This window comes from Bison bison, unplaced genomic scaffold (assembly GCF_000754665.1).
Source record: "Bison bison bison isolate TAMUID 2011002044 unplaced genomic scaffold, Bison_UMD1.0 scf7180017864141, whole genome shotgun sequence".
Classification (NCBI taxonomy): Eukaryota; Metazoa; Chordata; class Mammalia; order Artiodactyla; family Bovidae; genus Bison; species Bison bison.
In genome coordinates, this window is record NW_011494713.1 from 6,111,029 (window position 1) to 6,123,655 (window position 12,627).

General features: G+C 38.6%; 1 protein-coding gene across 2 annotated transcripts in view; it reads right to left on the minus strand.

The window, feature by feature from the left end:
* Positions 1 to 334: 334 nt before the first annotated feature.
* PPP2R2A (protein phosphatase 2, regulatory subunit B, alpha) overlaps positions 335 to 12,627 on the minus strand; it is an 80,447-nt gene continuing 68,154 nt past the window's right edge. For both annotated transcript variants that reach the window (XM_010840161.1, XM_010840163.1), the window contains 6 exons: positions 11,571 to 11,683; positions 9,834 to 10,011; positions 7,755 to 7,919; positions 6,499 to 6,668; positions 4,342 to 4,433; positions 335 to 1,324 (listed from right to left, as the gene is read on the minus strand). In XM_010840161.1, the coding sequence (XP_010838463.1) occupies positions 1,045 to 1,324; positions 4,342 to 4,433; positions 6,499 to 6,668; positions 7,755 to 7,919; positions 9,834 to 10,011; positions 11,571 to 11,683 (998 nt within the window). In that variant the 3' untranslated portion in view covers positions 335 to 1,044. The remainder of the gene's footprint in view (positions 1,325 to 4,341; positions 4,434 to 6,498; positions 6,669 to 7,754; positions 7,920 to 9,833; positions 10,012 to 11,570; positions 11,684 to 12,627) is intronic.

A 12,627-nucleotide genomic window follows, 5' to 3' on the forward strand; every position in this document is an offset into this window, starting at 1 on the left:
TTCTACAAATGTGGTTCCCATTTACAACAGTTTTCATTAACAGATAATGAATTAAGTGTAGACACAATGTATCCAGTACCCTTATAACTACAATTAAAAAAAATCTCTAGTAGCATGTATATAGATCGTGATATCTTTAGGAATACCAATATATAGTCAAAATATGTTCATACAGAACCAATACCTCTCCTTCTCCATGTAAAGAACACTTTTTAAAAATAATTAACAAAAATACCAATTAAACAGTGGAACCTCATTTCACTTGACTGCACCCAAAGGTATGACACAAAATATTGGCTTAAAGAGGTAGATTAAAAAGAAAAAGGAAACCAGATTCTCCATTCTTTGTCACTTTTATTCAGTAGTAGTATTTTTTTTCCTTATTTTCAGTGCCAGACACGGCAAGGAGTGATTACAGCCAACTGTTATTAAAACATTTGTTCGCAACATGTACCCCCTTTACCACTGACCCCAAACTGACTCGTGTGCTTTCGTTCTTTCCTTTTTATACCACCACCAAGACTGGGTGGAGGGGCAAGGGGAAGAGATGGAGGGGAAGAGTCCAGGAGCCAGAGAGGAGGAATGCTACAAGCCACAGTAAGAATGAGCTGTATTTAATTTAAAAAAGGGGAGGAGGGGTGTACCCCACAAATGATACAGTAATGAGGATACACAATTAAATCCCATAAGCATGACTGAAGGCTTTCACTGTGTTTGACGTCATCACAATGGAAGGCATAAAAAGTGGAGTAAATCAATGTTGACACAGTCCAATCTAGTCCATTAGGCAAGATGGTGCAAGAAGTCATTTAAATTAAAAGTGCCCTACCCTTACCTAAATGGCTAGCAGACATGGAGAACACCACAGGGAGGGATCCACAGAGCTTTCTCCATGTAGCTATGGAAAATGTGTTGTCGAATGGCACATTGTCAAACACTGGAAAAGGGGCGCCACAATGGACCTCTCTCTTTTTTAAGTACGAATGCTAGATTCAACTATCTCAACTAAGCAGGAAGTGGGTTCTTCTGCTAGGAAGGCCAACCCTAATTCACTTTGTCTTGAAATATATACAGATTGTTTGTAGTAGCTACAGCAATGATATTTTCCTTGGGGTGCCAGGCTGTGTGAAGTATTTTCTTGTTGAAGTCTAGGCTGTCGACACTGATTTCATCTTTCTTTCGCTTGCCACTTGCACACACTTTGCGTGGCTTCAGAACCGTGCGAGGTTTATTGTTTTCTCGTGATGCTTCCAGGGTTATGTCTCGCTTTGTGTTCCGGTCAAACATTCTGAAGAAATTATTGTAAGATCCAGTCATGACAACACTGGAAAAGGAGACAGAGCATCCAGTCAAATAATGAAAATGAGTTTTCGATGAACATTTCGCTGGTGAAATTCAGCCTACTGCTCCAAAGCAGGAGCTACTGCAAGCAGATCTGGGTTTAGGGAGAGGGCTGCTGGCACCAACCCAGAGACCGATCACTGGAATAAACTAGGAATACGGTATTAGTACTTTGATGTCTATTCATGACTCCTTTCATGACTGCCCAAACTGTCACCAAAGTTGAAAGCATCCTCAAGTAAGGCTTGTAAGTAGTAGTGAATGGTCTAAATTGAAAACATTTACAACCCCAGTCTATGCAGTCCTCCAGACCAGCCAACCAACAACAAAACATAAAAGTATGGTATATACTTCTAAGAAAACAAAGCTTTATTCTCTGATTTACATTATAAGCTACTGATGTTCCCAGGACACGTCAGGTTCAGAAAACAGCTTCTTATGAATGCTTTAAAGAAATCTGCATCAAAGAATATAAAACAAGTAGCATATATGATTTTTATTAATAAAAAACTCACTTAACCTAAACAATATATTGTAAACAAATATTTTTGACAGATATTTTTATAATTTCTGTAGTTTAGACTGGCATTCCCATGTTACCTGCATTTGTGAGGTTTTAATGGATTTTAATGGATTCTGACACCTAGTCTATAGCTATTTAAAAGGTGTTGCTAGCCAGCATTTCTATGGTATTCTTGCCAAGTATAACCTGAATCTAATCATGAGGGAGTATTAGACAACACTCAAATGAAGGAAAATTCTATACAATGAATGGCCTGTGGTTTTAAAACAAGCTGAGATCATGAAAGACAAGGGAAGAATGAAGAACTGTTCCAGATTAAAGGAGACAATGAGATGGGACAAAGAACACGATTGAGGGAACTTGTGATATATACAGGGATCTGTGGATTAGACAGCAGTACTGCATCCATGTGAATTTTTCTGCCTTAGATGCCCACACAGTCATTATATAGGAGAGCATCTTTCCAAAAAAAATTTTTATGTTAAGGGAAACAAACAGTTTTTCTATAGTGTAAGATGCTGTTCAAACACAAGGAGAATGAGCTGGTGTAGCTGCGCGCTGCATCCTACTCCAGCAGCGCCTTCCCTTTTCTGTTCCCCTGATGCCTCAGGCAGGGCAGTGGTGGTCAAAGGCGAAGCCTGCTTACTCCTTCAGCTTTACTGTGGCCAGCCTACTACGTGGCCTCATATTATAACCAGATAAAAATAATTTAAAAAAATCAGACAACAGATAAATGATTCAAGTTCTGTTATCTTCAATAGCACCAGGAAACCTGAATCACTTATCAGGCTTCAGTGATAAAACTATTGTTGAATAAAGTACTCTAATGAATATCTTGAAGGTAGGTTTAGTAATTCCAGAATTATGTTTTCTTTTACTATTGTCTGTTCTCCTGGAACATAATGAATGGTAAATAAATACATGGAACAACAGACTGGTTCCAAATCGGGAAAGGAGTACATCAAGGCTGTATACTGTTACCCTGCTTATTTAACTTATATGCAGAGTACACCATGCGAAATGCCGGGCTAGATCAAACACGAGGTGGAATCAAGACTGCCGGGAAAACTATCAGTAACCTCAGATATGCAGATGACACCACCCTATGGCAAAAAGCAAAGAATTAAAAGAGCCTCCTGATGAACGTGAAAAAGGAGAGTGAAAAAGTTGGCTTAAAACTCAACATTCAGAAAACTAACATCATGGCATCTGGTCCATCACTTCATGACAAATAGATGGGTGAACAATGGAAACAGGGACAGACTTTATTTTTTGCGGCTCAAAAATCACTGCAGATGGTGACTGCAGCCATGAAATTAAAAGAGGCTTGTTCCTTGGAAGAAAAGCTATGACCAACCTAGGCAGCATATTAAAAAGCAGAGACATTACTTTGCCAGCTAAGGTCCGTTTAGTCAAATGTGATTGTTTTTCCAGTAGTCAGTCATGTATGGATGTTGAGAGTTGGAAAGCTGAGTGCCGAAGAACTGATGCTTCTGAACTGTGGTATTGGAGAAGACTCTTGAGAGTCCCTTGAACTGCAGGGAGATCAAACCAGTCAATCCTAAAGGAAATCAGTCCTGAATATTCATTGGAAGGACTGATGCTGAAGCTGAAGCTCCAATACTGTGGCCACCTGATGCAAAGAACAGACTCATTGGAAAAGACCCTGATGCTGGGAAAGACTGAAGGCAGGAGGAGAAGGGGATGACACAGGATGAGATGGTTGGATGGCATTACCAACTCAATGGACATGAGTTTGAGTAAGCTCCAGGAGTTAGTGGTGGACAGGGAAGCCTGGCATGCTGCAGTCCACGGGGTCACAAAGAGTTGGACATGACTGACTGACTGAACTGAATAAATACTGACAACCAAACTGAAAAGATTAAGACTTATCCTTTGAAATAATGATGCACATTTTGATGGCACAGTAAAAAGAAACTGTACTATGGCAAAGCTGTGGATTATAACAAGCCTAATCACTCATGGTAATATGGTTAAAATAATACATAGTAATTACTTCTTCTCTTCTATGAGGTATTGATGTAGTATCCAGAAAAACTGGTGTGTAAAACTCCAAATGAAGTATCTATCACCTAAATATTTCTAAAACCAATTTAACAGCAAAGTAACAAACACACTGAAATTTCACCATTTAAACTACTGGTATGTAAAAAAAGTGATTGATATGGTTCATTAAAGGGATAAATTAACATTTATATAATAACATTATAAGTTTCTAGTGTATTTTCACATTTACTTAATGAAACACAATGTTTAATTTTTATCTGCCAATATTGCTGTAAGATTTCAAGGAAACCCTGGGGAAAATAAAGTTGGGAAATGTAATTTATCTCAGTTGAAAAACACATTGGCCATTAGCAAATGTGGCAATCATACTAGGAGTGAAATAGTAAATTTCTTTCCTCTAACAATTCACATTTGAATAAGATGTTCAGTTCAAATTAAAATCAATTTACCTGTCAGATCCATTCCAACAACATTCAAATTTGTCAAATATGCAGTCATTTTCATACAGTGAACAAAGTTTACTTCTGAGGTATTCATGCACCTGGGGCGGGGCAGGGGAGAAAAAAATATTATACACACACACAAACACATGGGTACTTAGCTTATATCACATGATCTACTGCTCTTGAAACTGGAAAATGATTCAACAAGTCTGTATCTTTTTAAGAAGGAATATATAGACACATGGATTGAGTGAAACTCACTCAGTCGGGTCCAACTCCTTTACGACCCTATGGATTGTACCCACCAGGGTCCTCTGTCCATGGAATTCTTAGATCATATACATACTTTAATCTCATTAAAACTCAATTCTCAGAACAAAACAAAAACTCAATTCTCTGAGAAATAGTAAAGGTACCGAGCTCCCCGTTCCACAAATACACATTTTTCATTCATACAACTGAGAGATATACCCTCTTGGGGATGGCACATTTACTCTTTCTAAGTTTGACTAAAATAGGAGGCCAGAAAACATCTTAAAATGGCACAGATAAGACACTGAGTAAAGAATATATAGCAATATTTGAATTTTCCAACACTTGATTTTCTATTAATTGTTGATTAAAAAACATATAATACTGTGGCTTTACTTCCTTTTTAACTACCGTTTTTGGGGCATAACTAACTGAAGCCTACAGTACCATTAAATGCATATGTTATGCACTGCATGACCCTGCCCTGATCCAGTGATAAATTATATGGTTACTTCATGTATGCATCATGGAAATATCTGACACACTTGTTATTGCTTACACACAATATGTACTCGGTCACTCAATCATGTCCAACTTTCTGTGACCCCATGACTGGCCCACCAGGCTCCTCTGTCTATGGAATTCTCCAGGTAAGAATACTGGAGTGGGCTGCCATTTCCTCCTCCAGGGATCTTCCCAATCTAAGGACTGAACCTGCATTTCCTGTGGATTCTATATTGGCAGGTGGATTCTTTTACACTGAGCCACCTGGGAAGCCCATTTCTTATATAGTACCCAAAGCTAATGAAAATAGTTGTTTTTTTAAGTACAATTCTATATTCATTAGTTTTCCACAAAGGGATCAACTAGAAAATAAATTTTTAAAGTATTCTTAGAAATGATACATTTCTATATTAATATTACTATGTTGTGATCATAAGGGAAAAAAAAGAGTCTCCATCTCACTGTTCTTTTTCATTTAAATGAGAACCTTAAAATGAAGTAATGATAGAAAAGAACAAGTACTTTCTCAATGCTTAGAATTCTCTATGAAACAACCTAACTCATTTTAAGTGTCTGTTTTATCTTTAATGGAATGATTCAGACCACTGTGTGTGACATTTTAAGTGAAAATCTGTTAACACAGAGGATTTACAACACTTGTGGGTTAGGACCCACCATGAGTATGTGAGGCAAATAGTAATGTTAATATTACCCTTCAATCACATAACAGGTCAGCTAGATGCTTATACAAACTCAGTGGGAGTTGAATCTGCACCTGCTACACTGAGTATGATGTGAGTCTACTCCAATCACTAAGCCAGGCCAGCACAGGTAGAAAAACTGCACCCTGTCCCAGCTGTGCACATCTTCATTCTCTTCTCCAGAAGAAAGGGACCCACGGGAGCAGCTTGGCTGACAGGGAGAATCCAGAATTGACATTCTATGACAGACAGGCAGCCCCCAAAGCTGTCTGCTGGGTACTCATATGCCCCTCTCCTTCAGCTTAAGACAACAGTTACCAGCCAGTTCACCTGACTGGGCAACACGCCAGGGTTAACCTCTAATTCAACTAGCACTGTCCACACTCCATCTGGGATGCCTCTAGTGAAGGCCTGGCTATTCTCCCCCGTCTTCTCCCCAGACCTCGGTAGAGACCTAAAGTCCATCCTCACTTCAAATGTAGATAACAGTAGGAAAAAAAAGTTATCACTGAAACAAATTGGTAGCTTTACATTTTAATTGTAAAACTAAATAGAAAACACAATCTATAAAAGTAGATATAAATTTAACATAAGGAAAAGCAGTGTATTCATGGATCTCTGAAGGAAAAAGCCCAATGGTGAACATACACTTTGTACTAGGGTTAACACATACAGGCTATATACTCATTGAAAGAATTCCAAATACCTGGTATGTTTCCACAGGCCTGTTTTCCATATTTAAGTCCCAAATTTTGACTGACAAATAGTCTCTAGTCATCATATATCGACCACTATGGCTGAATTTTACATCAGAAATTGAAGAGATGATTTCAGAAAAAAAAGACCTGTTACTGGGATCTTCAGGTTCTTCAAACACTGAAAACAAGCAAAAAAGGTTGGGACCATCTGTAATTACTCTGGCTTGGACAAAGCATTTACACAAAACATTATTCACAAACTTCCTAGCAGTGAGCTAAAAATGACAGGCTAATAAAGAACTGGAAAACATCTCAAAGAACATCTGTAAGATTGTAACCTCCCTGAGAGAGTTTCTTAGGAGAATGAGAATACAGAAGCTGAAGAAGCAAAGTACATTATGTAGCACAGCACTTTCCAGAGTCACGTGGCTAATTCACCAGAACCAGACTTGTCTGCCACATCTGACATGTGTCAGCTCTGTGGTCCTACATATACCTCACTGACTTTGCCTATACCGTCACCACAAGACACAGACCACCTTCGCCACTCCCATGCATACCCACGGTTTTCAGTGGTCAGGTAAAATTAGATTGATAAGAAGTATGTAACAGTCTTTGTAAGTTTTTTAAAAATTCAACATGGAGGTAAGAATAATGCAACCCCTGAATTTCTTACCCTTGTACTCTTCAAACTTAAACGAGCCAAAGAAACCTCTTCTCAGGAAAAAATCTTCCTAGGAAGCCCAAAACAGGAAGGAAGGGAGTGGGGAGAAAAAAGAGGGAGGCAGGCAAGAAAGGAAATGTTCTACTTGCAGACAGGACTGGAGAACCCAAACCCAAGTTCCCAAAGAATAGCATTCTATTAAAAGTACATCTACTGAGACTCAACAGATGTGCCCCAGAGATAGTCTTCTATGTTTTTCCAGTAGGAGAACCTGTAAAGTCTCAGGTTGAGTCAGGCAGCTTACCAAAAGGTACAGGAGGTTTAAGACCCATGTGCTGTGCTTAGTCGCTCAGTCCTGTCTGACTGTGCAACCTCATGGACTGTAGGCAGCCAGGCTCCTCTGTCCATGGGATTCTCCAGGCAAGAATACTGGAGTAGGTTGCTATGCCCTGCTCCAGGAGATCTCCCCAACCCAGTGACTGATCCCAGATCTCCTGCAGGTGGATTCTTTACTGTCTGAGTCACCAAGAAAACCTATGTACATGTAGTTACAACGTCTGAAGACAAACAGAAAATGTTATCATTTGAAAATAAACTTACGTTTAGAATGCCTATCACAGAGGGCGGATGCCCTCATGTCACATAACCGAATGGTTCCTTTACTGCTACTGTATACAAATGTGTTACAGCTGTTGGGATGGAATTCTGCAGCTGTAATCACCTCTGTCAGCTCTTCCATATTGGCAGGCTTGATATCCACAATATCTGGAGAGCATTTTATTAAGGAATTTCCACTTAAAAGAAAGGTCAAGTATAATTTTATATTTCTCAAATCTACAGCTCATTCAGACTTAAGCACACATATTAATTCTATTTTAGAATGTAGAGGGTTTTTTTTTTTTTCTGAGTATGATATAAATCCCAGAAGACATAAAGAAAAGATTGCTAGGCCATCATCCTAAATATCAAGAACTTACCATATTTCCAAACAAAACAAAAGGAAAAATCTGGAAGGCAGCACAATGGGGAAGCTGCACACAAACAATGGAGCTGATTTACCTGATATTAAAAAGGTACTTAAAAAAAAAAAAACCCTCCAAAAAGAATATATGCAAATCCAATGAAAATTTTGGAAAAGAACAAAAAGAAATGGTTGAAAAAATATGAAAACATGCTGAAGTCTACTAAGGATGAAAGACGCAAATGAAAACAACTAGAGACCCTTTCACTAACTAGACGACGAAAGGTATAGGAAAGCAGGCATTTTTTAAGCATTACAGGCAGACCTTGTTTCTTTGCTTTGCTTTACCGTGTTTCACCTATCAGTTCACTGCACTTCACCTATGATTTACCGCATTTTTTATAAATTGATGTTTTGCAGCAACTGTGCATCAAGCTAGCCTATCAAACACCATTTTCCCAACATCATCAGCTCAAACCTTTACATTATTATTACATTTGTTTCGGCGATCTGTGATCAGCTCAGCTATCTTTGATCCTGTAATCGTGTGGGGGTGCCATGAACTACACACACAAGGTGGTGAATTTAGTCAACTGCTGAAAGGACAACCAAGGGCTGAGAACATTACAAAAACTTAGCTGATAAAGCAGTGGCAGGGTTTGAGAGGGCTGACTCCAGTTTTGAAAGAAGTTCCACTTGCGTGAAATGCTGTCAAACAGCACTGCAGACTACAAAGAAATAATTCATGACGGGAAGAGTCAAAATTGATGTGGCAAACATCACTGCTGTCTTATTTCAAAGAAACTGCTACAGCTACCCTAACCTTCAACAATCACCACTGATCAGTCAGCAACCTTCAACGAGGCAAGACCCTCCAGCAGCATAAAGATTACCGCTTGCTGAAGGTGCAGGTGATGATCAGCATTTTTCAGCAATATTTTTAAACTAAGGTATACATATTGTTTTTTTTTTAAAAGACATAATGCAACTACATACTTTAATAGACTACAATGTAGCGCTAACATTTATAAGTACTGGGAAACCAAATAATTTGTGTGACTTAATTTTAGGGCAGTATTCACTTTATTCTTGTGGTCTGCAACTGCATCTGTAGTATCTCCGAGGTATGCTTGCACTGGTAGAGTATGAATTATAGTACAGTGTTAATTTTTCAAATGATATCTATTTGGAAAGATATACATTAATAGTAGTGTGATAATTAACATTTATCAACAACTTAAGTACTTAAAAACAAACATGTATATACATTTCTATATATGTGTGTGTGTATATCTCATAATCACAGAAAATTTTTAGGAGGATAACATAAACAATGAGAAGTATTTAGACCATCATGCATCATGCCACGGATCTTTTTCCAACCTTAATGAGAATACTTTTATAATTAAAAATATTTTAAAGATAATACTCCACATATTTGTTTCTGTTACAAGAAACAGCTATTAAAAGTTTTTCTATTTTCATAGGTACAGAGAGAAAAATTCGTTAAAATTCCAAGAATCCAGTTTTTAAATTGATACATTATAAGCCTTTTATCAAATAATTTCACCCAGTGTTTAATAACACAAAAAAGTGCTATAAAATAATAAGCTATTATGTAAGAATCAAAACACCCCAAGGAGAGAATGAAAATAAATCCAGTATGAGGATAACATGCCTTCTTTACCCAACACCGAAAAAGGAAACCAAATGGATACTAAAACTCCTGTCTGTTATTTCCAGATGCCAAAGATTAATCCGCAAATCATCTGCAGATAAATATGTTTCATAATCACTATTAATAGAAATTGAGTTGATGTGATATGTATGAGCATTGGCAAATATTCTTCGTGGACTGGCCTCAACCATTAGATCCATGGGCCGAAAGACTGGCACCTGTCAATAAGACATGAAAAAGAAGTGATTACAAAATATTCACTTTCTACAAGAGAACTGAAGGTTCAGAAGACTTCATTACTCCAGTTTCTGAGGTAATATTAAACAGCATAATACTACACAGATTTAGTTTTATAAAGTAACTGATATTGGTTGCTTAAAGTGCTGACAGGGGAAGAAAAATGAAAAACAAATTTGCCTTCCTACGCTGGGGTGGAGGAAGCACAAGCTGGAATCAAGATTGCCAGGAGAAATCTCAATAACCTCAGATATGCAGATGACACCACCCTTATGGCAGAAAGTGAAGAGGAACTAAAAAGCCTCTTGATGAAAGTGAAAAGTGGAGAGTGAAAAAGTTGGCTTAAAGCTCAACATTCCGAAAACTAAGATCATGGCATCCGGTCCCATCACTTCATGGGATATAGACGGGGAAACAGTGGAAAGTGTCAGACTTTATTTTGGGGGGCTCCAAAATCACTGCAGATGGTGATTGCAGCCATGAAATTAAAAGATGCTTACTCTTTGGAAGGAAAAGTTATGACCAACCTAGATAGCATATTCAAAAGCAGAGATATTACTTTGCCAATAAAGGTCCGTCTAGTCAGGGCAATGGTTTTTCCAGTGGTCATGTATAGATGTGAGAGTTGGACTGTGAGGAGAGCTGAGCGCCGAAGAATTGATGCTTTTGAACTGTGGTGTTGGAGAAGACTCTTGAGAGTCCCTTGGACTGGACGGAGATCCAACCAGTCCATCCTGAAGGAGATCAGTCCTGGGTGTTCATTGGAGGGACTGATGCTGAGGCTGAAACTCCAATACTTTGGCCACCTCATGCGAAGAGCTGACTCATTGGAAAAGACTCTGATGCTGGGAGGGATTGGGGGCAGGAGGAGAAGGGGACGACAGAGGATGAGATGGCTGGATGGCATCGCTGACTTGATGGACATGAGTTTGGGTGAACTCCGGGAGTTGGTGATGGATAGGGAGGCCTGGCGTGCTGTGATTCATGGGGTAGCGAAGAGTCGGACACGACTGAGCGACTGAACTGAACTGAGAGCAATACTATCAGAATTTATAGTTTTTCCTAGTTTCAATCTTTTGCTTGAAAGACTTGCAAAGCTAATAAATGTTTATGATTTAAAGTGGCTAAAAAGGAAATCAGCCCAAAGCATCAAATTCTTGGTATTTTTCATTGCAACTAGAAGATTTAGTCCATTTTTATTTTTTTGATCTCCAAAGAAAGTTAATCTTGAAACTTAACCTTCTAATAGCTGACAACCAAACCATAAGAACAAAAGAGAGCATGGTGGCATAGTGAAAAACAAAACAAATCAAAACACAGTCTTGTGTTGAGTCCTGGTTCGGCCCTGGCCACGGTGAGACTCATCTGTAGGTCGGGGTCTGTTTAAAATTTGAGTCTTTAATGTTGTGTCTGGTCACACAATCTTGGGAAGGGGCAGAGTGTAATTATTCCTATTCATGTTCTGTTGAGGATCTAGACTACATAATAACAGTACAGAAGACTATTCATTGGAATCAGATTTTTTTTAACATGTACTTACACGTAGTGTAGTGACTGTAGTAGGATCTCTATACCTTCCATCTTCCTCTTTCAAGTTATACCCTTCCGGTCTTTTGTCCCTTTCACTGATTTTCCATAACTTTATTGTTTTATCTGGGAAAAAATAAAGAAAGTCTTAAAAAATGAGAGATTAACCTCGACAGAAGAAACACATTTTAAGTATACTTAAACATGTGATTTCATATCTCACCCAAAAGGATCCCAAGAATAAAATCCCTGATCCGACTCAACAAAACACAAACTTTCTACTACCAGGTGAATAAAAACATCTGTACATATAAAAACAGCACAGAAATAAAAAAAATCTATGTTAATGCCACTCATTAAATATCACTTAATATTAAAATCAGGTCACAGCCAGGTCCTTATCCTTCAAAAATTATTATAGCTAGAGGGGGCGGGGGAACTCTGTGTGTGTGTGTGCGTGCGCTAGAGGGGGTGGGGAAAACCGTGTGTGTCTGTGTGTGTGTGTGTCCATCCCCTGGAGGAGGGCATAGCAATCCACTCCAGTATTCTTGCCTGGAGAATCCCCAAGGACAGAGCAGCCTGGTGGGCTACAGTCCATGGGGTCACAGAGTCGGACACAACTAAGTGACTAAGCACATGCTTAGTCATATGTCTATATATGCATAATGCTTAATATTTAACTTTTACACACACAAAAAGTCAGTTAAAATAGCCTAAGGGTTAGTCGCTCCTTCATGTCTAATTCTTTGCCACCCCATGGACTGTATAGCCCACCAGGCTCAGTTTTTCCTAGTTCATGGAGTTCTCCAGACAAGAATATTGGAATGGGTATCCATTCCTTTTTCCAGGCTATCTTTCCAACACAGGGGTGGAATCTGGGTCTTCTGCACTGCAGGCAAATTCTCTACCATATGAGCCACCAGGGACTATTTAGAGTAAAAGTTACATTTGTGATTCAAGTAAGTACAAGGCCCTGAAAATAGTTTACCAATTAAAAGCATACATCCCCAAGTCCTTCAAGACAAAATTATTCAGTATCGAGAATATATAAAATAGTGTTTTTTACAATA